This window comes from Neolamprologus multifasciatus, chromosome 18 (assembly GCF_963576455.1).
Source record: "Neolamprologus multifasciatus chromosome 18, fNeoMul1.2, whole genome shotgun sequence".
Classification (NCBI taxonomy): domain Eukaryota; kingdom Metazoa; phylum Chordata; class Actinopteri; order Cichliformes; family Cichlidae; genus Neolamprologus; species Neolamprologus multifasciatus.
The window spans coordinates 30430540-30456671 of NC_140456.1; the positions used below are offsets into that span (position 1 = coordinate 30430540).

General features: G+C 41.8%; 1 protein-coding gene across 5 annotated transcripts in view; it reads left to right on the forward strand.

The window, feature by feature from the left end:
• Positions 1 to 26132, forward strand: part of ctnnd2b (catenin (cadherin-associated protein), delta 2b) — a 206509-nt gene that overhangs the window by 47096 nt on the left and 133281 nt on the right. Inside the window, exon 1 of one of the 5 annotated variants that reach the window (XM_085142181.1) lies at positions 18430 to 20293. The exons of 3 other annotated variants lie outside the window; for them this stretch is intronic. In XM_085142181.1, the coding sequence (XP_084998307.1) occupies positions 20279 to 20293 (15 nt within the window). In that variant the 5' untranslated portion in view covers positions 18430 to 20278. One more of the 5 variants, XM_085142182.1, reaches the window with a different exon arrangement.

The window sequence follows — 26132 nt, forward strand, 5'->3', positions numbered from 1 at the left end:
TACACGTTTGAATTCATGTTGGGATATTTCTAATCTATGCAGGGTCAAAATTATGCATACAGCCTCAAATATAGACATGCACTCATTTAAATATTTTAATAAGTGGCGCTGTTCTCCAATGTCTTTTAACTTGACAAGGCCAAGACCTATTAACTTCTCGTTAGTGATCATGATTAACTACAACTGTTAATTTTCCTTTGCCGATTAACAAATAGTCAGAACAATGGAAAAGTTCAGGGGACTCAGTGATGATCTAAGAAGAAGAACGGAAGATTTACACAAGTTCACACAAGTTTACACAAATCGATGCTTAAAAGATAAAAAGAAATCAGGCTAACATTAAGCTTCTGCAATGGTCTTCCCAAAGCCCCGAACTCAATTCTACTGAAAGTTTGTGGATTCTGCTTAAAATGTGGGTCTGTACCAGGAAACCAACCAATTCAAATGGACTGTACCAATTCTGAAGAAGGGTCGTCAACTATCCAGTCAAAATTATGTTATGTAATTAGATGACTACCAAAGGGTCTAGTTACGGTGCAACATTTTAGGGTACATTTAAACAAATATTATTTGGGTTGTATGTATATATTCTTTGTACAGCAGCAGCAACCAACCCCTGGGCCACGTACCGGTCCGTGAGTTGCTCGGCACCGGTATAGCTGGACTGGCCATTTGCCCGGTGGGCTGATGGTGAGTTTTCAATTTTATGGGCCGATGTTTTTTTGTAACGGTATAAACAATGAAAGGTGGGGATTGGCTAATGTGTCATGATCAACTCTGGGCTTGACCAATTACGGCCGTGGAGGTTGGATGCAGACCCCGCCCCCTTGCTTGGGCAACAGCTCTGAAAGCAATCTTATCACAGACAAACAGAAGAAAATGGTATTGAGATGAAAAGGAATGCGATTTGTCCCGTACTTCAGCTAGAATGAAAAAAAAGACACAAAGCTGGAGCTATTCTGTGTCTTTACGCTGTCAGCTGCCTCTTCTTCTCTCATTCCCTCCCCTCCCTCTCTTGTTGCTACTTCAATCATGAAACTGATCAATGATCGGCTTTTCTCTTTTGTTTATCGTTCACTTTGCGCCAGAAAGACGAAACCAGCTGATGTTGCGCTAAAAAACAGCAGCACGTTTAAGCTTAGTAAGCTGTTGTTAGAATTTATTTAAATGGTAAATGGCCTGCATTTGTATAGCGCTTTACTTAGTCCCTAAGGACCCCAAAGCGCTTTACACTACATTGAGTCATTCACCCATTCACACACACATTCACACACTGGCAATGGGAAGCTACAAGCTTAATATTAATTTCTAGTATCAGCTGATGTTTGCTGGAGCCACAGCTGTAAAGCTGCTGGTCATGATGTCGGTTTGGATATGTGGTGAGATGGAAACATGAAGATGAAACCAGGAGATGTCCTTACTGAATCATCAGAGCTGAACAGGTGATGGAGAAACAGGTTTACCTTTTAGGTGACATGAATGAGTTGAATGGAAGTTATGAACTGTTTCTGAGAGACAAATAACACCAGGATCCTTTTCTAAGTAGCTGACAGCTGGTAACTGTGCAGGGGCGGATCTAGTAAAGTTATGCCAGGGGGCCAGGTAGGGCATTAACAGGGAAAGGGGGGAAAAGAAATACTTTTCTTTCTTATTCTCATTTAAAATGTCTAGCTTTTAATAAATAATTATCTGAATCTTACAACCAAAGTGGTTATCAGATGTAAAATGTATAGAAATCATAGATAAATACCAACAAGATAGTGTACATCACTGTCACAACAGCGTTTGTTTTCATTTAAAGGCTTAATGGCTTTTCCTATAATACCTGGTGGGCCGGTCTCCATGACGCCTTAAAGGTCCGTGAAAATATTGTCGGACATGAACCGGTCCGAGGTGCAAAAAAGGTTGGGGACCACTGGTGTACAGTATATGGAAGCTGTATGTATAATTTTGACTGTGTGGATTAGAAAAAAATCATTAAAAAAAGTCTTCAAAGAAATCATTAAAAGCCCCCAAATTACCATGACATTCATGCCTATGACAAGTGTATATCAACTCAACTGTAAACATCCAAAGTGGGGATGTTTACTCTGCATGGACCTGAACAGAGGAAATGTGAAGAAGCCAAAGATAGCTGTTAAAAATGCTGAAAGCAGGCAAAGATAATGGATTGTTCATGTTTTTCACTCAGTGATTTCTGTGAGTTACTACAACGTCCCGAGATCCATTCCTGATCTAAGTAGGTCACATTGACTCGGACGGTCACACACACGTAGGTCGTGTACACACACCTACACACAAACTTCCACATCATCTAGGGCATGGTAATGGCCTTCTGATGAGAAGGTGTGAAAGAAAAAGGCAGAAGAGGAGGACGTGTCAGCTGTCCAAAGAAGGTGAAGACAAACAAATAGTTGCTCACTCACTCCTCTTCATCCGACTGCACCACGGTGAAGGTTCGTTATTCCTTAAGCCAGTCATTTGTCACTTCCTTTCAAACTTGTTTTTGCATTGTGTCATTTTTCACTACGTTTGGGCCGATGCCAGTTTTTGTTACCAGGCACTAAAAAACCCACGTATTTTTTGAAACAGTGTGGGTGCCCAAACTTCCTGTTTGGTTCATAAAGACAGGGTCAGGCATGAGAAAAAGCTTCACCCACACTCTCACACACGGACATGCAGTCTGCAAAAAAAAAAACAACAACCCACAAACACATGCGTTTACACACTGCCAATCAAAGTCTTTTGCCTCTGCTGACTCACACCAGGAGATCCCTGCTGCTGTTTTTCCTTCGTTTCCTTCTCCCCGCGTGAGATTGATTAGCCATTCGACGTTGTATTTATCACATCTGTCAGCTTTTGTCCTTGTATCGTTCATCATCTCTTTGCTGTCACCACATCTGCTACTGGGGAAAGCACAGTGTGAAGTCTGAAAGAGTTTGATTCTACTGTGAGACATGGCCTATTTGAGAAAGCTGACATATTGTCTTATTGAATGACAGATCAAGTGAAAGTAGCTCAGGGTATTGATTAGCTGTCTTTTGCTTACAGCTTGGTAGCATCTGACAATCCAGTCGGTTCTGAAATATCAAGTTGTGAATGTGCATTCAGCAGTCATGGATCCACAACAGCAAGAAGGCCACACAAGGTTTTGTGCCAATGTGCAGTGTGTAGCAGTGCTAGCTTATAAACTTAGCACTCTACTATGGGAAGCGTAATATTTTTTCTACTGATAGCATTTTTTAACAAGGGATTGATTGATTGGATTGATTTACGCTATGCTCTCTTTAAAGGCACAAGACCTATTCAATATGCTGGTCTAGAATGTCCTCGTAACTACTTGGCTCTGAAAATACATATAGTTTCATTCATACATACATAAGAGTTACCAACTTATAGAGTGTGGCCATGGGTTTGGCCATCACAGGTGTCATGACTTACAGTATATCGGGATTCTAATATGTCAACAAAATCCAAGAACGTCAAGCATAAAGGCCTTAATTCCCTAGAAAGTTCTGAAAAAACTATACAAAATTCAGGCATTTTCAGATCCAAATCAAAAGTTTTGTTTTTGCAGAAAAATTGTCCTCAAATAACACATTGTGACAAAAATAAAATCGACATAACCCAGACTCAAAAGGAACAAAAGTCACTATGAGATTATTAAATGAAAGCAAGAATCCAAAACTTCAATCACTGGAGTAAATTGAACCCAGACAGGCCCCCAAGTTCAAATATATTCACAACAAATCCTAAAACAAAAAAGACAAATCCTGGGACCAAATCCAGAACAAGTCAGTGTTCATATATACTGTATGGTACACAGTTTTTTGCTGTTAATGCCAGAGGAGGTTACTGAGTCAGCAGAGTGACTTTTTACACACTATGATACTCGGCACTCAGCGATGCTGCGCTGTAGCTTATGTACTGTGCTAGTTTGTGGCTGTGATTCTTAAACACTTCCTCTTTGCAGTCAAACCTCTCGGAGTGGATCAAGGAATATCCAGGAGGGAAGAAATTTCACAATCTGACTTGTTACATCAGTTGCATCATATCCAAGTGGCAACAGTGCTAACCGCCATTATATTATACAATATTTTTTTCAAATTTGAATGAGATTATACTTAATTTTCACATTTTAAACACACAATTTCAGAAAACTTGTAATTGCAAAATGTTACTGTGTGGCATCAGCTGTAAAAATAGACATGTAAACATGTAAAAGTGTCCAGTTTACATGTTTCTTGTCTTTCTTATGAGCAAAATAATAATGTTTAAAGTCATGCAAAAAAGAAAGGATTCAAAATATGAGATTGTTATACACAAATGATTGTGCTTTGGATAAAAAAAAAAAAGTACTATGATGGTTAATGTAAATGTGCTATGTTTTCATTCCTTTAGCAGTCCTCAGGGACAGCCCACATCACATCAGATGCTTTGCAGCTGGCCGCATGTCATCATAGTAAATACCCACTGAATCAGGGTGTTGTTAGAATGCCAAATTTTTATCGCCCTGTGATCATTCGCATTAGGTGAGCGAGATCTCTAATGCATTTGCCTTGACAAATCCAAGATGGCAGTCTCACTGAGCTGACACACAATTACATTCACGTATGAAAACACAATGAAGCTAACAGCTTATCTTGTTAGAGACCACGACTGCATGCTTTTGCTCTGTTTAGTCCTGAACTGGAGTACATTACAGCTATAACCTTTGTTTCCATTACAGTGGCAACATGACCTCCTGCTGTGTTTTTACAAGCCGCTACATCGCTGCAGCAGAGTTCACGTTGTTGCACTTCCCGCATATTCAGAGAAGAAAACATGACAATGCGTTCAAGGATACAAAAACAGAAGCAGTGAAAAGAAGCAGAAATGTAGCCAGATTTTCCTCACCTGGCTACATTTCTGCTTCATTTCTAGGGGATACAAAAATAAATGAAAAGAAAATGCATCACCCTGGCATTATAACTGTTATCCAACTCGATATTTTCTTTCTTTTGGGCAAATTGTGGTGTTTCTGCAGCTTCTCAGTCACTGGATAATTAATGTGTATCATGGTGCTCAGTGGAATTATTCTCTCTAATTGGCAGCGCAGCAGAAAACAGATTTTCTCAGGTCTGACCTACAACTCGTATGAATCCAAATTAAAAACAGTTTAAGCTGCAGGTAATTAAAGGTATACCGTTATTTTCTCCGTATGGCTAATTAAACCCGGTCCATTTCCCTCTCTTCACACACAAGCATGTCCTTATGACAAATATTGAAATATTACCCTCGTTGTATTTTTACTTGATCATGTTGCTTCTGCGTTTGGCAAAATCCACTTTTAACATGCTCAGTTTCAAACTCTCACTCCATTTCTGATTGATATAATGTCACGAGAAAAAAAAACCCCTGAGGATTAATAGCTTTTTGAAAACAATCGGCCCTACAGTGTGTTAATTCTGCCGGTTCTGTTATCGGTGTTTTTGCTTAGCAGCCTTGTGATAATAATGGGCCTGTCCTCCCCCTCCCCGTCCCACTGCTGCTCTTTTCATTTGTTTATTAAGGATTAATTAAGCTTTGTTTAGCACCGGCTAACTCATTAAATTACCAAATATAGTTCTCTTCAAAGTTCGCAGCAGAGTTAGATATTCATAAGAAGCGGTTTCAAAGTGGATCAAATATTTATTTTATTTTACTTCTTATGTAAGGAGGCACGGAGAAAAAGGGAAAGCAGAATATTTAAGGGCTGAGGAAGGAGGAGAGGAATTTGTATGTGCTCCCACTACCACTACCGTCACCACCACCTGGGCAAAGTGTTGGCACATGAGAAAGTCTTCTATCTAGTCCTATTTCCAGCTGAAGGAAGACGCCAGGCCACAGCATCATAGTATAAATAGGAGCAGTCTCGCTTCTGCTGTGCAGTGCACTTACCTTGTATATGTGCATCCATACTGAATAAACTTCCTGCAAAATATCGCCCCCTGCAGCCTATGGTGGACCAAGTTGAGCTTTCTGGTGATTCTATTGGAAGATCTACCATCAGTTTTAACATCAGCTGCTTCATTTTTGATAAGAAGAATTCTTCAAGATTTTTCCATCAGCACCTAGACAGCTTATTAAACAGATTACAAACACCCAGCTTTAATCCAGTTCGGAGATTTGTTTTTCTTTTTCACATACTTTGGTTGTAACAAGTGGACATTTGAGGTATTGTTGCATTTTTTTCACCTCGAAGCAGTCTGAACATTCTCCTCCGACCTCTGGCATCAACAAGGTGATTTTCACCAGGCGAACGCTGGATATTTTCTGGTTTTCAGACATTTCTCTGTAAACTGTCAGCAGTTTCTGAAATTCTCAGATCAGCCTGTATGGCACAAAATCTCCAAAATCATCTCTCTTCCCTGTTCTGGTCCTCAGTTTGAACTTTATGAGGTCATCTTGACCATGTCTACATGTCTAAACGCACTGAATTCCTGCCATGTCTGCGTTACCGAGCAGTTGAACAGGTACATCCACACAATAGAGTTCTGGTTTTGACTCAGAGCTCAGATTTCTGTGATCCAGTGCATTGTTTTCCTCTCCTCTGGTCCTGCCCACTCCACCTCAGCCACAAACTCAGTGGATTAAAATTCCTAACAGTAAAAGTATTAATCCACTTGACTTAAGAGTCAAGAAGCAGTTCAGTTCTTGTTAAAGGTACAGACCACATGTAACGTGCTGTTAGACCGATTAGCAGAGCTCCTTGAAAGGGAAGAAAATGGAGGAAACAATGAGGACATCCAATTCAAGTTAACCTCACAAACTAACAAAGTAATTCAATGATTTTCTTTTTTTTTTTTTGGCTGTGGAATTAACACACAGTTAAAAGCAGTGTAAGTAAGATGTTTACCATGATGAGCAAACATGTGCAGCTAACATAGACACGCAAATAAGCCCACTGCAATTCTGTTTACTTACACATTTCACACAAAGAGTTTAGCTTGAGAGCATCACTCTTACTCCAGCTCTATGTACCTTGCTTTAGTTCATAGAGCTTGCTGTGTGTGCTCACAGTTGCATAATCGCTGTCTGCAAGAGGAATTTAGTGAGCCGTTAATTTGTGGGCATTTGAAGGCATATAAAGTATTTTTGCACGTATGCGCACTTTTCGCCTGTGGCTGTTAGCTGTCTCTGGCTTAAAGTAGAAAACGATGAGAACAGAGGCAGAGTGGTGCATTATGGGTAGACAGGAATGGCCAAGGGGCTTTTGCATTTGGCAGCCCATGTCTTTGCCAACTTTCTCACCGCTACCTGCCACAGAAAGAGAAAGTTTGTGACAAGGGATTGATAGGCTTGGGTTTTGTGTGTGCGCGCACGCAGTCCGGCACTTTAGACGTGACTTGTGGTGTGCTGTATTATGCAGAAGGAAGGCCAGATGGTTGAAACTGCAAAGTAAAAGATACCACACTTGATATTTGATGAGCATAAGTCTAGCAGTAGATGCTGATTACATGCAGCAGTGTAACATGTGCTGGGATTTAGCTCATGCATTAAAGAGCACAGAGCATTTCTCTCCACATTGCATGATCATTTTGATTTAATGTTCTCTACTGTAGACAGTGGGGGAATAGTTATTTGATCCCCGGCTGAATTTTGCTCACTTAGAAAGAAATGAAGAGTCTCTAATTTTAATGGTAGTTTATTTTTAATGGAGGGAAACATAATATCAACCAAAAATCCAGAAAAAAAACACATTATGTAAAAGTTCTACATTGATATGTACATCATTGGATGAACTGAATTATTGAGTCATTTTGTTTTTCCTAAATGTTGCAAATATACACTGATTTATACACGGTCAAATACTTATTTCGCTCAATGATATGCAAATTAATTTTTATGTAATGTTTGGTTGATTCTGTCTCTATTAAAATGAAGCTACCATTAAAAAAAACAGACTGCTCGTTTCTAAAATTACAAATACAACATGGGATCAAATAATTATCTCCCCCCACTGAACATATAATCTTTCCAGTTAAGCAGAATGTTTCTCCTGCCATAGAGTGCACTCTGAAAATTACTACCTAGAAAAATGCACGTGGAGTAAATTTTTCTAGGTTTGTCTGTGAAGGTTCTCAGTCATGCAGGTCATCGTAGTCTAAGGAGCTTGGAAAGAAAAGTGTCTGGACTTGAAGATGTTTCACCTCTCATCTGAGAAGCTTCTTCTTCATGTTGGTTTTATACATATATACACACATATACACATACAAAAAACACCCAGCGCGCCCCTTGCGGGCGGTTTTATCCTTCAAGCTCAGGTCCTCTACCAGAGGCCTGGGAGCTTGAGGGTCCTGCGCAGTATCTTAGCTGTTCCCAGGACTGCGCTTTTCTGGACAGACATCTCCGATGTTATTCCCGGGATCTGCTGGAGCCACTCGCCTAGCTTGGGAGTCACCGCACCTAGTGCTCCGATTACCACGGGGACCACCGTTACCTTCACCCTCCACATCCTCTCGAGCTCTTCTCTGAGCCCTTGGTATTTCTCCAGCTTCTCGTGTTCCTTCTTCCTGATATTGCTGTCATTTGGAACCGCTACATCGATCACTACGGCCGTCTTCTTCTGTTTGTCTACCACCACTATGTCCGGTTGGTTAGCCACCACCATTTTGTCCGTCTGTATCTGGAAGTCCCACAGGATCTTAGCTCTGTCATTCTCCACCACCCTTGGGGGCATTTCCCATTTTGACCTCGGGACTTCCAGGTCAAAATGGGAAATGCCCATCTCCACATCTCCACAGATGTTCCTGTACACTATGCCGGCCACTTGGTTATGGCGTTCCATGTATGCCTTGCCTGCTAGCATCTTGCACCCTGCTGTTATGTGCTGGATTGTCTCTGGGGCATCTTTACACAGCCTGCACCTGGGGTCTTGCCTGGTGTGATAGACCCCAGCCTCTATGGATCTTGTACTCAGAGCTTGTTCTTGTGCTGCCATGATTAGTGCCTCTGTGCTATCTTTCAGTCCAGCTTTGTCCAGCCACTGGTAGGATTTCTGGATATCTGCCACCTCCTCTATCTGCCGGTGGTACATAATGTGCAGGGGCCTGTCCTTCCATGATGGTTCCTCGTCTCCCTCCTCTTTCTTGGGTTTCTGCTGCCTGAGGTATTCACTGAGCACGCTGTCAGTTGGGGCCATCTTCGTGATATATTCTTGGATGTTCGTTGTCTCATCCTGGACTGTGGTGCTGACACTCACCAGTCCCCTGCCCCCTTCCTTCCGCTTAGCGTACAGCCTCAGGGTGCTGGACTTGGGGTGAAACCCTCCATGCATGGTCAGGAGCTTTCTTGGCTTTATGTCAGTGGCTTCTATCTCCTCATTTGGCCAGCCTATTACCCCAGCAGGGTACCAGATCATGGGTTGATGACGTACATGTTGATGACCCGGATCTTGTTCTTACCGTTCAACTGACTTCTCAGGACTTGCCTGACCCTCTGCAGGTACTTGGTGGTTGCAGCTTTTCTAGCGGCCTCTTCATGGTTCCCATTCGCCTGCGGGATCCCCAGGTACTTGTAACTGTCCTCTATGTCTGCAATGTTGCCTTCTGGTAGTTCAATCCCCTCAGTTCTGACTACTTTCCCTCTCTTTGTTACCATCCGACTACACTTCTCCAGCCCGAACGACATTCCAATGTCATTGCTGTATATCCTGGTGGTGTGGATCAGTGAATCGATGTCTCGTTCACTCTTGGCATACAGCTTGATGTCATCCATGTACAGGAGGTGGCTGACAACTGCTCCGTTCCGTAGTCGGTATCCGTAGCCAGTCTTGTTAATGATCTCACTGAGGGGGTTCAGGCCTATGCAGAACAGCAGTGGGGACAGAGCATCTCCTTGGTAGATCCCGCACTTGATGTTGACTTGTGCTATGGGCTTGGAGTTGGCCTCTAGTGTTGTACGCCACATCCCCATTGAGTTCCTGATGAAGGCTCTTAGGGTCCCATTGATCTTGTACAATTCTAGACATTCCAGTATCCAGCTGTGGGGCATTGACTCATAGGCCTTCTTGTAATCAATCCAGGCAGTGCACAGGTTGGTCAGTCTGGTGTTGCAGTCTCGGCTGACTGTTCTGTCTACCAGTAGCTGGTGTTTTGCACCTCTGGTATTCTTGCCAATTCCTTTCTGTGTCCCGCTCATGTATTGACCCATATGCCTGTTCATCTTAGCCGATATGATGCCTGACAGGAGCTTCCATGTAATACTGAGGCAGGTTATTGGTCGGTAGTTGGAGGGGACCGGTCCCTTCTTGGAGTCCTTGGGGATCAGGACTGTCCGACCTTCGGTTAGCCATAGTGTCCCTCGTTAACTAGCAGCTGGTTCATTTGTGCTGCCAGACGCTCGTGGAGTGCAGTCAGCTTCTTTAGCCAGTAGGCGTGAACCATGTCGGGCCCTGGTGCTGTCCAACTCTTCATACTGGAGACCCTTTCTTGGATATCTGCCACTGTGATGGTTACTGGACCCTGTTCAGGGAGGTCGCTATGGTCTGCCCGCAGATCCACTAGCCACTGAGCATTGCCGTTATGGCTTGCGTCCTTCTCCCATATGCTCTTCCAGTATTGCTCCGTCTCCAGCCTTGGTGGTGCTGTTCTCTTATTATTGTTCCCTTGCCACTGAGAGTACACCTTTGCTGGTTCTGTGGAGAACAGCTGGTTTATTCTCCTGCCTTCTATCTCTCTGGTGTACCTCCTCAAGCGGCTGGCCAAGGCTGTGAGTCTTTGCTTGGCAGTTTCCAAGGCCTCAGGTATGGACAGCTTGCTGTATTTCTTATGCACCTTCTTTGTTGCACCTTTCTGTAACTCCGTTAGTTGGCTAACCTCCCTCCGTGCTACTTTGATCTTGCCCTCTAGCCTCCTTCTCCATGGAGGGTACTGCCCCTTGTGGCTGTTCAACTTGTAGCCAAGCATCTCATGATCACTGCTGCCGTATTGTAGATGAGCTTGTTAGTGTCGGTAATTGTGGTTTTGTCCGTAGTGCTGCATTAACATCCTCTAGCAGACCTTCTGAGGGTACTTCACGTAATCTTGGTAACCGGCTTCGGGGGATCCAGGTTTCAAGCTTGGCCATGATCCTATATTTCAGGTCAGTTCCTCTCGCACTCAACGATCCTTCTCCTGTCGCACTTGGGGCTATGTACCCAATCTCGGGTGGGGGTGATGATATCTCCCCCCTGACCTGGTGTCCTGACTCCTCCTTGCCGTAGCATTTATGTTGTACCTCGTCAATCTCTAGCTGTGAAAGCAGTCCCTTCTTTCGAATGTTGGAACACTGAGCTACTAGTTGTTTCGCCGTCATTGTGGATGTTGGGTATCGAAGAATCCATAGGTCCCTCATCCTATTCATGTAGTGTCATACTATACGTGTGTGTGTGTGTGTGTGTGTGTGTGTGTATATATATATATATATATATATATATATATATATATATATATATATATATATATATATATATATAAAGCGTGTCAGTGTTCATCAGAAGAGTGAAGCTTAGAGTAGAGCTGCTTGAAAAGAACCATTTGAGGTGGTTTATGCTTTCTGGACACTTAATAGGTGAGATGTTCGTCATGCATCAAACCGGAGGAGACCCCGGAGGAGACACTGTGCTGGCTTGGGAACTTTTTGATATCCCCATAGAAGAGCTGGAGGAGATAAAGTCTGGGCATTGCTACCAACTGCTGCCCACACAAACAGAACACAGATAAGTGGTAGAAAGTGGTAGACGCACGGATGGATGGAGATTCCATGTCATTTCTGCTATTCACACCTTCATCAAATAAAAGCAGAGCTGAATAAGATGTGGAAAAAATGTCCACAGTTGGAACATGGCACATTTTTAAAGACTGAACACATTTGCACAGTAAAGCTAAACCAAAATGGAAAGTGGCAAAACTGTCTTGATGTAGACTGTATTGAGCGATGTCTCACGCTGGAGCACTTCTTCAGACAGCCAGTTATACAAGTGGAATAAGCTCAGTGGGAACAGCTGCAGCAACAGAACAGAGTATGTGAGGTAAAACCAAAGTGAAGAAGACCACAAGGGGAACTGTCTGCAGAGAAAGACTACAGAAATTCCTCTGAATGAAAACAGCGGTCTCCAGTTGCTCTCAGTCTTCTTTCTGATCTCACATTGTCTAAAGTAAAAGCTTATCATTCATACATTTATAGAATGTGCATATTAATGTCCCTGATCAAAGTCTAGCTGCTGCTGCTTCTTTCTTTGACGTCATCGAGAAAGATGGATGCACACAAAGTTCCAGCAATGAATAATTTGCTGTTTTTTAACTGATACTTTCTTGGCCCAAAGCTGTATTTTTTGTTGGCTTTAAACATAAATCAAATTTTTGGTTGGCCTCTAGTTTGTTTTGGGATCAAAAGTTGAAGCGCAACTTGAACGTTGGCTGCAGTATCCTCACTGTAAATTTTCCATGCACTTGATTTTCTATTCTGCAATTACACTGCCTCAGGAAGGAAACTCACATATTCAGATGCCTACTTTTGTCCAAGTGGCACATTCTGGAAAAAATCAGAACATTGTAGAAATGCCAAAACTACAATTCCTGTAATGACTACTTTAGTCAAGTCATTCTTTATCATCCCCCCCCCCCCCCCAAAAAAAAACAAAAAAACAAAACAAAACATGTTTAGGATAAAAACAAAAATGCTTTGGTTTTTCCACGTTGTTGGTGCTTTTTGTGGCATTTTGGATTTTTATTTTCAATTTTTGTCCAAAGAAGGGAATAAAAGATGGGGACGGATGCCCAGCACAGGGCCCTGGCTCAGCCACTGTGGTCACCTGCTGGACCAGGTGCCCCTTTTATAACATTTTAATAAAATAATCTGAAAAAATTATAGACTGTGTAGCACAACCTGCCACTTTCTCCCTTTACTTTTAAGGAATTTCTATAATTTTTATTAGTCTTTTACTTGACAGTAATTAAAAAAAATACTGCATTTACATCCGTGCATTGGATACATGCAGCTTGCTAACAAAGCTTGTTAGCATTATCTGCTAACTTAGCATTTCATCCAAATATAGTCCCTTCTAAACCCAAAAAACAAACAAAACCAAAACAAAATGTCCAAAAACAACAGAACCAGAAAGGAGGACTAACAATCTAACTGGTGATGGCATAGTAGCTATTCCATCGTTTAGTTACAGTCTATGCATCTGTTCAGTTACTGGGGAGTAACAACTAACAATAATGTTAAAGAAAAACATAAGAAAATCCTAAAATTTGGAAAAGTAAAACCAACAAATGTTTCCCCTTTCAGCCAAATGAAACAGTTCACCAAAATAGCTCCCCTAATCAGCTAATTGTTTACTTGACTAATCCTTTCTGCTCTGCATGGAGTCCAGCCCACATAAGTTGACTACTAACACATCCTTGATTAAAAACCAGCGTGGCAAGACACTTGGTTTGCACTTTACTTGAGTACCATTGGACTTTTGAAGAGGAACAATGCGTGGGTTGTGATTACATGAGTTCAGAGAAGATTAAAATGTTTAAAAAGAGAGATCTATTGTGATGTCATGCAAGTCTTTGTTTTGTTTTTGAATCCATTTTGGATTCAAACAGCCAAGCTTTTATTAGGTAAAGGTGCTTATGCGTCCTCTTTTGCACCTGAAGATAGCGTTTGTTATTTTTTATTTTTCGAGGGGAGAAACAAAATGCCTGACTGGCAAAGCTCCCAGCAACGGGCAATAAACGAGACAGAAATAAAAAGGCCACAAGGTGTTTCAATGCGATGAAAGCAAGAATGTCAAGAAAGCCCGAGAGAACGCTTAGCCTTTAGATGTTTACCTCATGACTTGGCCTTGAGCTTTCAACATCCTTGAGATTTTGATTTGGCCCGCAGTTTGAATAAACAATTTTACCTTGATGGCAGCTGAGTAGCGTTCCTATTTAGCGGCACTGTAAGCTCAACAAAGACACAGCACTCTGAATATTTTACCGTTGCTCATAATTTATGTACCTACCAACATCTTTGAAGCCAGTTGAAAAGAGAAGCAGGGATGAGGAGAGGAATTAGACCAGCTACAGTGGAACAACAAGACAAATCTGTCTGGTTTGGGATGAACGCTTAAGTAGTATCTGAGGACAGTTAAATCCCCCCCCCAAATCTCTCCTTTTTCTTTATCACACTTATATGGCTCCCTAAACCAGCGGTCCCCAACCCCCGGGCCATGAGTCGTTTGGTACCAGGCCGAGAGAGTTGAGGCTCGGGTGTGAAATTCATGGTTTTCAGGGGTTTTAGCTTTTTTTTTTTTTTTTATTGTTAACTCAGTTCCCATGGGTCTTTTCCCAATCTTCTTTTTTTTTGGTACCAGTACTGGTTTTATTTTGTTGTATTTTTCCACGACACCTTAAAGGCCGGTCCGTGAAAATATTGTCGGATATAAACCGGTCCGAGGTGCAAAAAGGGTTGGGGACCGCTGCCCTACACAATCTTTTTATCAGGCCCCACCTTCTGATGTTGGCCTGTTTCCCTCCACCTACAGGACAACTTTGTTACCAGCTGGATGTACCTAATAATTGTCCACCCTGAACACTAAACACTAACTCCAGACAGCAGCGAGCTTAGCTTACACAGCCACTGGGACATTTTCACATCGAACAGTACCCACCACCCCACCCCCCACCCCCCACCCCCAAATCTAAAACATCTAAATGCCAGTCGGACACCAAGGGGCACAATTAGACCGCTTTAAACCGGGGAGAGAGAGAAAGAGAGAGGGACGGCTTCAGCTAGGACACACACACCCTCTAACTTTGCTCCCAATGCAGCCCACCACTGTCCTACAGTCATTTATCTTACTTTACTAATTGCTTTAATGGGGTTTTCAGGGGCCGGCGTGGTCTTATGAGCTAGTGGCTGCACACTAACTCTCTTTCCGTCCTCCTTCTGTCTCCATTAAGAAGCTAAGATTGGAGCTGAATCTTTAGTAATGCAATCAGCTGACAAGCACTTGATTGTGGAACCTGCTCATTAAGACATAGTTAATTGTTGTCCTTTTCTCTTAATTGCTTATCAAGCTATGATTACTCGCTCACATGCACTCACATGCACACACATGCACACATTCAGAGTTCCTGCCACCAGAGTGTGTGTGTGTGTGTCTTTTTTTCAAGAAAGTTAAGGCTGTGTAGTCTATTGATTATAAGACCAAAAGCTTCAATAATAGTCAGTTTCTATTATGTTAGTTTTTTGAGTTTGAAGGAAAATGACACCCATGCAATCAGTGAGGCTCATGGCTGGATTAACCTTCTTTGCCCAAAGGCAAAAAAATGTTGGGCCCCTTTTATTAAGCCACTTATGTCCCCAGACAACAGGCGTGTTTGCAGGGTTGTTTTTTTTTTGTTTTGTTTTTTTAAATGAAGTGGTACAAGGGCGGGACTTAGAAACAGGTGGGGTGGGGCCATTGGGAAATCAGAAAGTTGTATGAGATATAAATGTTAACGCACTTGAAAACTGATTGAAAATCCAGCACGTTATAATGATTTGAATTATGGACCGAACTCCTGCCTCTGTAAACATGCATTAGGAGACGTGGCTGCCTCAGTGGACATAAAGTTTTTAACCATGACGTGATGGACAGTACATATTCGACTTTTAGCCTGAGTGGTAAATATAAAGAAAATGTTATACGTCCACAAATACTTAGCAGCAGACGAACCCAGTGTGAATCAAATGAAGGGAAGGAAATTTAGCAAAATTTCAAAATGTATTGTTTTCCATTAGTTTTTGGTGCTTATTATTATATTGTGTAACATTAGCTGCATTTACGGTCTATGAAGAACAACACTGTTTTTCACAGTGTGAAGTAGTCAGACTCGAACGTCAAAGAAGGTGGTAGGGAAGCAGACTCAGGAGACATTTGGGGTTTTCAGAGGTGAGCAATTTATTTACAGTGGACCCCATCCTGCATGAAACTTCCAAACAAAACCCCAAAGTAACTTCATTAACAAAACTCAAAAGTACCTGGATTTGGTAACACAGCTCACCTCTCCTCTCTCATCTGAGTCTGGCAGAGACTGACTATATATAGACCTGACTATATTCAGACCTGGAAACAAACCAAAAGAAGCATTTCTGTGGTAAATGAAACCCCTCCTCTTGGTTCAATATGCTGATGTCATGTGTGACATCATCAGCACTTTAAAATGAGAAATTGCTAGGCGGGCCTTTCCCCGCACCAGACCTACATGAAGACTGAAAAGAAAGAAGTATGAATAAATGACTTAATCTGTAACATAATAAAATATAAAGAAACATGTAACTGAGTATTTGCCTTAATTTGCAGAATGTTTGATTTGCTGGCAACAGAACGCTTGCACAAACAAACCTGGGATAGTGAGTGCAGCAATGTTACTTTGACAAATAGCAAATCATAGCAAATAAATACAGAGACAGAATAATGTGCAAAAAAAGGTCAACACATCTGGGACAAAGAGAGAGCATTACAACTGCACCCACTTTGTCACACACAGAAAAAGCAGATCCAAAAGGGACTCCAATTTTCCTCATTTTCCTCCCTTATTAACTGCAATTATTAACTCAATTGATGGAAATTAAACCATCAATTGAGTACCTGGTTTGAAATGTGGGCCATTTTTAAGCCCAGAGTTCAAACCAGGTCTATAACTACTTTTACAACTAAGAGAAGTAGTAATTAGGAGATTCAGTTTTAGGTCTTAAAACATTTATACAGCTGATATTTAGTTTTCAACATTTCTAAAAAAAAATTTGCAAATTTGATAATCCAGCTGGTTTTTACTAGCTAACTAACTGTGGTATGATTGTTGGTGGTAGGCCAGGTGTTATGGGTATTTCTGAAGCATCTGATCTTCTGGGAGTTTCACCACAGCTGTTGCTACAATTTACTCAGAATGGTGTGAAAAACAAAAAACATCCAGTGAGTGGCAGTTCTGCAGACAGAAACTGCTTGTTGGTGAGAAAGGTCAGAGGAGAATACCAGACTGGTTGGAGCTGGCAGAGAGGCTGTGGTACCTCAGATAGCTATTCTTTCCAACTAAGCAGACAAGAATCTTTGAATATACAGCACATGTAATCTTGAGGTGGATGACTGTCAGGTTCTGCACAGGACAGACGCTGACATCTTAGCCTGCTATAGATGGTTTCGATGGCTGTAGCTGCAGCTCAGCAGATGCAGTGGGTCGTCTACTAACGGGAAGGTCATTCGTTTGAGCCCCGGCTCCTCCGGTCCGCATGTCCTAGTGTACTTGGGGACGATTGCCCCCCTGTGATTGGGTGAATGTGGCTTGTTGTACTGGGAGTAGAAAAGTGCTGCTGTATATCATTTCAAAATCATTGAACAACAGGAATCAACTGACCCAACCTCCTACTGATCAGTCATCCTTTCAATAGTGCAGCCTATCTCAAATGTATTTGCTGACCACGTGCGTCTTTTTATGGCCATAATTCACCTTCTATCAATGGATACTACCATGCCACACAGCACCTTAAAGTAAACATCTAGCAGGAGCCATACCTCCATGGAGTCCTGACCCAGCAGGATGTTTGGTATTTGCACATAACTAGACAAAAAGAATCATTATCTGCTAGTAAATAGCTGATTCATTTAATCTGCATCTTTCTGTCAAAGCTTTCTGCCCTCACACTTGATGTTTTGAAGTTAGAAGACATTTATGTTCATGAGGGAAGAAGGGTCTAATGAAACACTCTTGATGTGATTCCAAAGGCAGGATGTCTCTGCCTCTGCATCGCTCTCACCAGTCTTTGTAAAGGCGTCTCCAAACTCTTTAGATGTAGAACAGTGACGCAGTATCGCTTAGGCCTAATGTTCTTTGTGATAGAGTAACACAACATGTTTCACCATTTGATAAGTACTTTCTGAAATTAATGGAAATCGATTGGGGGGGGGGGGGGGGGGGGGAACAAGAATCTTTTGTTGCTGGCCATACAATTTACTGTGTAGATACAACTACTAAGACACATTTCTTTAGCCGGAAAAAACAAATACACACATGTTCAGGGCATGTTCAAATCATTTGCTGTTATCCAACTTTAACACCGAAACAAAGAGTTGATCAAACTGATCCATCTGTTTCACCCAAACACACATCTTACCTCTGTGATTTAACCTGCCTGAAGCTGAACAGCCACGTAAACTGAGCCAGTTCAAATTTGAATAAGGAAATGATCGGACGCTGGGACTTTGCATGCACGCAATGTTTTTATTGGGTTGCAGTGACTGCTTTAGTGTCGTTTGGACAGAGAGAGTCAGAGAGCGTAAAACAAAACTAAAACAGTCTGAAGATACGTTCACAGGGCTTCTTGGCACGATGGAAAGTAACAATCAGAGAAACACCTGCTGCGAAATCATGGATTCAGGTTTCCAGTCAGATTGCTTCTGGGTAAGACATGGTTATGGATGTGTGTGTTTAATGTGATGCTCAACTGGGTATAATTATTTGACAATATTTCATTTCACTGTAAGTTAACACCGTGACGAGTTAACTTGTAGTCTATGGTACTAGCTGTACATAGACATGGCAGCAGTAATCAGCCACTGTAAAACTGTATACTTTAAATGCAGTTTATATGATAGCATACTCCATTTTGGAAGACCAGTTGTGCGGACTTCCAGCCCCACACCACCAACCACAAAGCTTAATTCAGAATCAACAATCTTAATAATCTGCTAGTATGAAATAGTAGAACCAACAGACAATAGGGAGTCAATGAGCAGTCAGTGAAAACTACTTCAGACTTCCATTGACTTGTTTTATGAAAGAAACCACAAATTCTACAACTAAGTTTAGTTCTGTTTCAGTCTAATTGTAATAAGTTAGCCCTGTATGACATTAGGCCTATCTATTATCGCCCCTAATAGTTCAGTCCTGCAGATGGCAACAATGTCACTTGATGACAAGATGGCTCATTTCAAATTTTAGTTGGACTGAAGTTTATAATTATTGCTATAAGTGTACAGAAGAAGTCTACCTTTAAATGAATGAGGTGAAAAGCAGCCAGTGCACCTGTTTGTGAAAACCAGGAAAGAACATCAACGTTTCACTTCTCCTGTGTCAATCCTACCCTAACATGTTAGCAGCTAAGGGAAGTTATGTATGAATACATTTATCTTATTCTGGGATATGATAACGCTGACACTTTGCCACCAAGCTTGCACAGTCACTAAAAGAACAATAGATTTCGAGCACAATACAAACCACCCCTGTTCGTGGAGCACTAAAGCAAAGACACCTACACTCCGCCTCGGTGTGTAGTTTGGATAGTGTGACTCTCCATTCCCTGGAGGCTTGGCACTTCCTCATGTTAGAGTTCAGAAAGGCTCAGTCATACTGCTTTAGATTCCACTGAGACAAATGTTGGCTCAGTTGAAATGACCTGATTGTACACTTTTATAAAATGGTGATGTGATCGGGTCCTTGCAGATAATAACTACATCGTACTACAGCCGTGTGTAATCTACATGCGGTTTTGTATTTGGGTGAGTTTGAACACACCTAATGCACTTTTTTGGCCCCATACACTCCTTACATCCCGTCTCAGCCCATAGGATTTCACTGAGGCAGAACAGAGTGTGTGTGTGTGTGTGTGTGTGTGTGTGTGTGTGTGTGTGTGTGTGTGTGTGTGTGTGTGCCTTCCTCCATCCCACTTCCTCTCCATCTTTAGGCTCCTCTGCTCTCCTCCTCCCAAAATCCCTCCTTGCTTTTCAGTGATGGTGGATGAGGGAGGGAGGGGGTGCAGATGGTCTGCTCAGAGAGAAAGAGAGGGAGAGAGAGAGTCACAGAGAGTGACTGGCGAGCGGCGGGCTTTTTTGGCATGCTGTGCCGGTGGGAGGGCCCATTGTGATGCAACGTTGCATAAATAATGCCACGGGGCTTCTAAATGCTCCGTTGCCATGGGGACCTTTGTGCCTCAGTGAACACAGTGTGTGTATGTGTGTGAGTGTGTGCTTCATGGCCCCGGAGGAGGGAGAAAAAGAGACACAGACATAGAAGCAAAGAGAGAGAGCGAGAGACAGACAAGGGGCCGAGGTGCAGGCAGCTCAAGTGACACTTGTGGTCTCTCTCTCTCTCTTTCTCGCGCACGCTCTCTCTCTATGTCTTTCTATTTGTCTCTCTATCACTTGGTTTGACCCAGGACAGATGAGCGTTTGGAGGAGGGAGAGGGAGCACTGTTGTTGCTTTTCGACTAGACAGGAGCAAAGCAAAGCGGGATATTCTGTGATTTTGTCTCTTTGTGAAGTATGGTCCATGTGAAGGTACGTGTCTGCGTTGCTTATTTTTTTATGCAACTCCTTCACCAGTACTTCTTTCCAGCATTAAATTCCATCACAGTCCCTTCCTCTTGCTCTGCAGTAACAGGTGTCTGCCCTTCAGCCCTGAATTGGAGGGAGCAGAGATCGGAGGGGGCGAGGAGTGGAGGGGGGGTAGAAAAAGGAGGGAGTGATCGCTTTTGTTTGGCTGTTTCTGAGAAGACTTGCATCTGAATTCTCACAGCTCACAATGGAGCTGGTTAGTCAGCCTGTTAGTCTGCTGGTGTGTACTCTGTGCAAAACAACAAAAAACACTTTTTTCCTCATCTGCTACAGAGACTTTGCCTCAAAGTAGGTTGTGTTTTTTTTTTCTTTCTCTCTCTCTTGCTGTTCCTTTCGTTGCATCAGCTGATTATGGGGGTTTAGATTGATTTGGCTGCGTAAAAAGTCAGATCGCACAGGGAGAAACGTGCAGTTTCCATGTGTGGAGTGGTGTTTGAGATGTAAATAAGAAATGCAGCTCACTGGCATCAGAAAACTATAGCTTGTTATCTTCAATGGGATCATGAGATCACAGACGCTGAAAGCATCAGTGTGCTTCTGGTGGGTGATTGGCTGCTTGCTAAAACTTCAACAGATACTATGATGATTGATTTTAGGCTAAAGGGCTAAAATTACGTGCATGTTTGGCTTCTTAGTTTTCTCTCAAATATGACTGATTAATTGGGTTCTGTTGAGAAGCTATATTTTTATCCCGAGTGCTGTGTGAAAATGTTGAAAGTGTGCAAACAGTGAAGCATGTCGAACTGTTCTCACACTGTGGATGTTAACATCCAGACTTTCTGCTTCGCAAAATGCTTTCAGAAGCTGTTCTTTGTCACGTCTTCTGGTTTGACTGCAGAACACGGACATGGGTGACAAAGTTAAGAGAAGAAAATTCATGGCTTTGTGGAGGGGCTGAGTTTGGGGGATTTTACTGGACCTTGCTTGTCCTCTTGAAGGGAAGGGTCACTGCAAATACATATAGCGATCAACATTAATCCCACGGCCCCATCCACCATGCACAAGGGTTCATTGAATAGTTTGAATGGTATTAAAATGGTGTAATGTTGATTAGTTAATATTTATTTATCTGGCTTTCTTCCACAGTGTGTGTTTTTTTTTTTGTTTTTTTTTTTTTGGGGGGGGGGGTTGTTTTGTTTTTTGTTGTTTCATTTTATATTTGTTTTGTTTTTTTTGTCCTCTCATCACTCAGATGGCTGTCCCTCCCTGAGCCTGGTTCTGCTGGAGGTTTCTTCCTGTTAAAGGGGAGTTTTTCCTTCCCACTGTCACCAAGTGTTTGCTCATAGCCGGTCATTTGATTGTTGGGGTTTTTTCTGTATCACTGCAGCGTCCTTACCTTTCAATGTAAAGCACCTTGAGGTGACTGCTGTTGTGGTTTGGCACTATATAAATTTAAATAAATTAAATTGAATTAAATCATAAGCTGGACACTTCACAGTATCCGACTCTTAAACCAGTTAAACAGCTTTGGGAGCTTTTGGTTCTCCGTACTATCATCAAAACAACAAATTAGGAAATATCTTTTGGAAAAATGGAGTTCCATATCTCCACTAGCCTTCCAAAGTCTTCGAGAATTAATGGCAAAGTGTACTGAAGCTAATCTGGCTGCAAACCTACTTTACTCCCTTAAATTTGCCACCCAATTGTAGCTGATATTTTGCTGTTGCACGTAAACGCAAACATACAAGCCAGTTTCCAAGAAGACTTGATGGAAAGAAAAACAGAAAACGATGCGATCTACAAAATATTTCAACCCTGCGTTGTCTTGATACCAGCACAAAGGCACAGCAGCATGTCCCCACTGATGTGTGCAACGTTTGTGTCCTCACTTGCAGAATCCTTACAGATGTATTTAATTATCATTGTATGCCTGTGTGTGTGTCTGTGTCACATATGTTTCTCTATGCTGGTGTGTGCGCCTGTATGTGTGGCCAGTTGCCATTAATAATAAGATGTTGTGTAATTACAGTGAAATTTGCAATTTGATTTGTTAAGTTATTACATTAATGATTCATTATAATCAAATTGTATCATTATGGTGGGAAGCCTAGAGTTGCCTCAGGCATCTTAGGCATTTACGCACCCACAGTCCAGCACTATGTTCTCCATCACTACTCTTAGCCATAAAATACAGATTGTGTTAGCACTATAAATAGCATTAATGTTCCTTTTCAAGCTTTTTTTAGGTCATTAAAAATGGTAACGCTAATATTAAGCTGCATTGGGTGCAGACTGGTTTTTATTCCCTTTTAATGATATGCATTTGTTTTCTGAATCTGTATAACTTAATTTTGCTGGGCACTCCACCTGGGTCTTTTTTTTTGAGTTATTGTGTGAGCAAAATGAAACTTATTGGGTTTTTAGAGGGTGCTATTTTTCTTTCTTCCCCCTTATAGGATTGTTTTTTTGAGTTTTGTTATGATTCACACTCATCTTAAGATGGATTTTTTTGAGGCATCATACACACGTACTAAACAACGACAAAACAAAAAACAGGTTTTTGGAGTGTGTTAAGTCTGAGATATGCAGTTTTTATAAGTATTCAGGCCCTTGTCTTGGTTAAGGCCCCTTTGGAAGCAATAACAGCCTCAAGTTTTCTTGGGAATGATCCTTTCTTTCAGGGGTTTCTGCCATTCTTCTCAGCAGAATCCTTTAAGCTCAGCCGGGTTGGAATGAGAGTGTTGGTGCTCGGCCGCTTTCAGGTCTCCCGAGCTGCTCCTGGCATCAGGTCTGGATTGTGCCTGCAAAACTCCAGGATTTTCACAGTGTTATCCAAAGCAACTCTTGTGTTTTCTCTGTGATGTGCTTTGTTTCAATGTCTTCTTGAAATATAAACCTTCTGCTTAGCCTGGTATCCTGAGCCTTCTGAAAACGGTTTTCACTCGGGATTATTCTGTATTTATTCCGAAGGGTCTTGCAGTCTCTGTCACAGGAAAAACATCCCTACAGCACGATGCTGCCTCACCACCACTTTGAGCGACTGTATCGATGGCATTAATAAGGTGATTCTCACTACCCGGCTCTCTCCACACATGGCAATGGGAGCTATGGTGGAACAGTTCAATTTTTATTTCATCAGGGCAGAGGATTTTTCTTGTTATAGCCCAAGAGCCCAATCAGCTGCCTTTTGACAAACCACCAGTGGGCTGTCTTGTACCTGTTAGTGAGGAATTGCTTCCCTCCGGCCACTCTTCCTTCAAAGCCTGATTGGAGGAGTGCTGCACTAACAGTTATCCTCTGCTATTACTCAGTTTGACTGCCAGATTTAGGAAGTTCCTCCATTTGAGAATGATGAACCTATATTCTTGGGCACTGTCACCTTCACTACATTTGTGCCCTGAGACAGACCGATCCACTCTGACATGCACCATCAACTATAAGACTGTATGTAAAGAAGTGTGCGCCTTTACTAAATGCATTGTCTGAATTTAATTAAGTATGGGTGGATTTAATCAAGGAGTCACGTATTCCTATAGTACTGTGTGGTGACTGATGGAAAAAAATCCCTGTAAACAGATATTTGCATATGAATATGATGGATTTGCTGACAAGGGCTGAAAATTTTGGTCCCGGAAGCTTTCAGGTTTCAGTTTGCACAGTCGGAGTGCTGATCAGTCACATTTGAGTGAGTTTGGTTATGTGCAGCCAAACACTGAGTGTGGAAACCACAAGAGGAATGCATTTCCCAAAATGCAATCTGAAAACAATCAGCTATCGTCTGATGATGATTAAGCTTTTTATTAGCTGCATTCATCTGCATTTGTAGTCGGGCTGCAAACAACGACCTTTGCACAGAACGTTGGTCGTTACCTGCACAGGGTCTTAGTCATTAGATAACAGCCGCCAGGTTCACAGTCTGACCAAAAAAGGGGGGCGGGGGGGGGGGGGGGGAGAATTAAGGTTAATGATGGCGATGGAAAACTTGTAAACCTTAAAGGATCTGAGAAATAGGCACTGTACGTGCGCATGTATCACTCTCTTCACTTCCTTTGTTTGTTGAGTGCATATTTCTTTCATAATAGCTCGTCTTTATTTAAACACTGCCTTGGAAACAGTGATTGATTGTATCCTGTGGTCTGGCATGACTTATTGTGATTGTGTCACTTTTATTATCTAGAACCAGCCAAAGGACTGTCAGAAAGCCATTTAAAGATCCAAACCATACCTTTGAAACCAGCACTGCAGTGGCTGAACGCTGATGTGCCTTCTCCACTTGATTTGAGTGATTCAGCAAAACAATTTGATCTTTCTTGTTTTATTGTTTTTTTTTCTTTCGCACAAATTGGTAAATTTTGTTTATTTAATCAGCTATAATGATCACAGCAGCAGACACAAATATCCTAATCAGCTGCTTGCTTGTTGGCACATCAGCTAATTAGTGGTTATTCATCACGCATAAATTAAGCCTAAGAAAAGGTCTCCATCAAGAGCCACCCAAATGAAAAGATTTGCTCTTAAATGTATGAGTGATTTATGAAAACTTTTTGACTTTTTAAAATGGAGCTTATAGGTTTCACTAAGCTGCCATCCAAGCCTTGAACAGATACCAGCGTCCTAAACCAAACATATACATTGAGTTTAGATATAAAATATAACTCAAGTTCATTTTTTGACAATTTGTATTGTATATTTTGGTTGCTGCTATTACCAGTCAATATCCATGCGTTATAAAACCAGGCAGTGAAATATTACCCTAATAGAGTATACTTCATGATCCGTGCCATTGGCTGTCAAGTCTGCTTAACTAGCAAGATATTTTCTGTCTGCTCAGGACTGCAGTGTTCTGGTTCTCAATGCTGAAAGTCATAATAACCAAATATTTTAAAACACCAGTGTACAAGCATACTACTGACACCTCTACTGGACAGTTTTAAACAGCTCCAGCTTTGACTTTGTATGGTGACGTTCCTCTTTTTACTCTCATTAAAGAGGTTGAGGAGGCATCAGAAAGGGTATCCGCCATATCAGATATACCAAAGTATCTGCTGCCATATCGCGCCATCGGCCCGATATGGCAGCCTTCTGTCAGTCTGCCCCAGGGCAGCTGTGGCTGCAACTGTAGCTTGCCTCTACCAGTGTGTGAATGTGAGAGTGAATGAATAGTGTCATTGTAAAGCGCCTTTGTGCCTTGAAAAGCGCTATATAAATCCAATCCATCATTATTATTATTAAATAAGGGAACAGCGAAAGGTATAATTTATTACATTTTTCCTTATTTTGTAGAATGCTGGACTCTCTGTGAGCCAAGGCTCACACTTCAGAGTCCTATAAATATTAAACAATATTTCTGCTCCTGGATTTGGAGCTGTCTCTAATATCACCATGTCAGGGCAGACACCCCACCCAGTTGCTGTTTAAACCTGGTGTAAGCCGATGAAAAGAAACTTTACCTTAAGCGAGGACAAAGAAAATAAAATGGGTTTCAAGGCTGAATGACACAAAGCTACTGTTGTAGAAGCAAAAAATGCAAATACAGACTTGAAACTCAGCAAACCGCAAACTCTTGTCATTTTTAAAAGATTATCTGACTAGTTCAATGGCTTGCTGTGTGGTACAGACTGTCCAAAAAGCTTCTGCTTCCATTTTGGTGAGTGAAATTCTGGCATTTTCTTAGTCAGTTAGCTAATTAGCTTACATGTGTGTATGTTGCTGCTTGCTAACCAAGCTAGCTAGCATTAGCTGACAAATTAGCATTACTAGGTCCAAGAGAGGCTCGCATGCTAATGACCAAAGACCTACTAGTCAGTTCAGATGATATAATATGTGATACATCCATTATGAG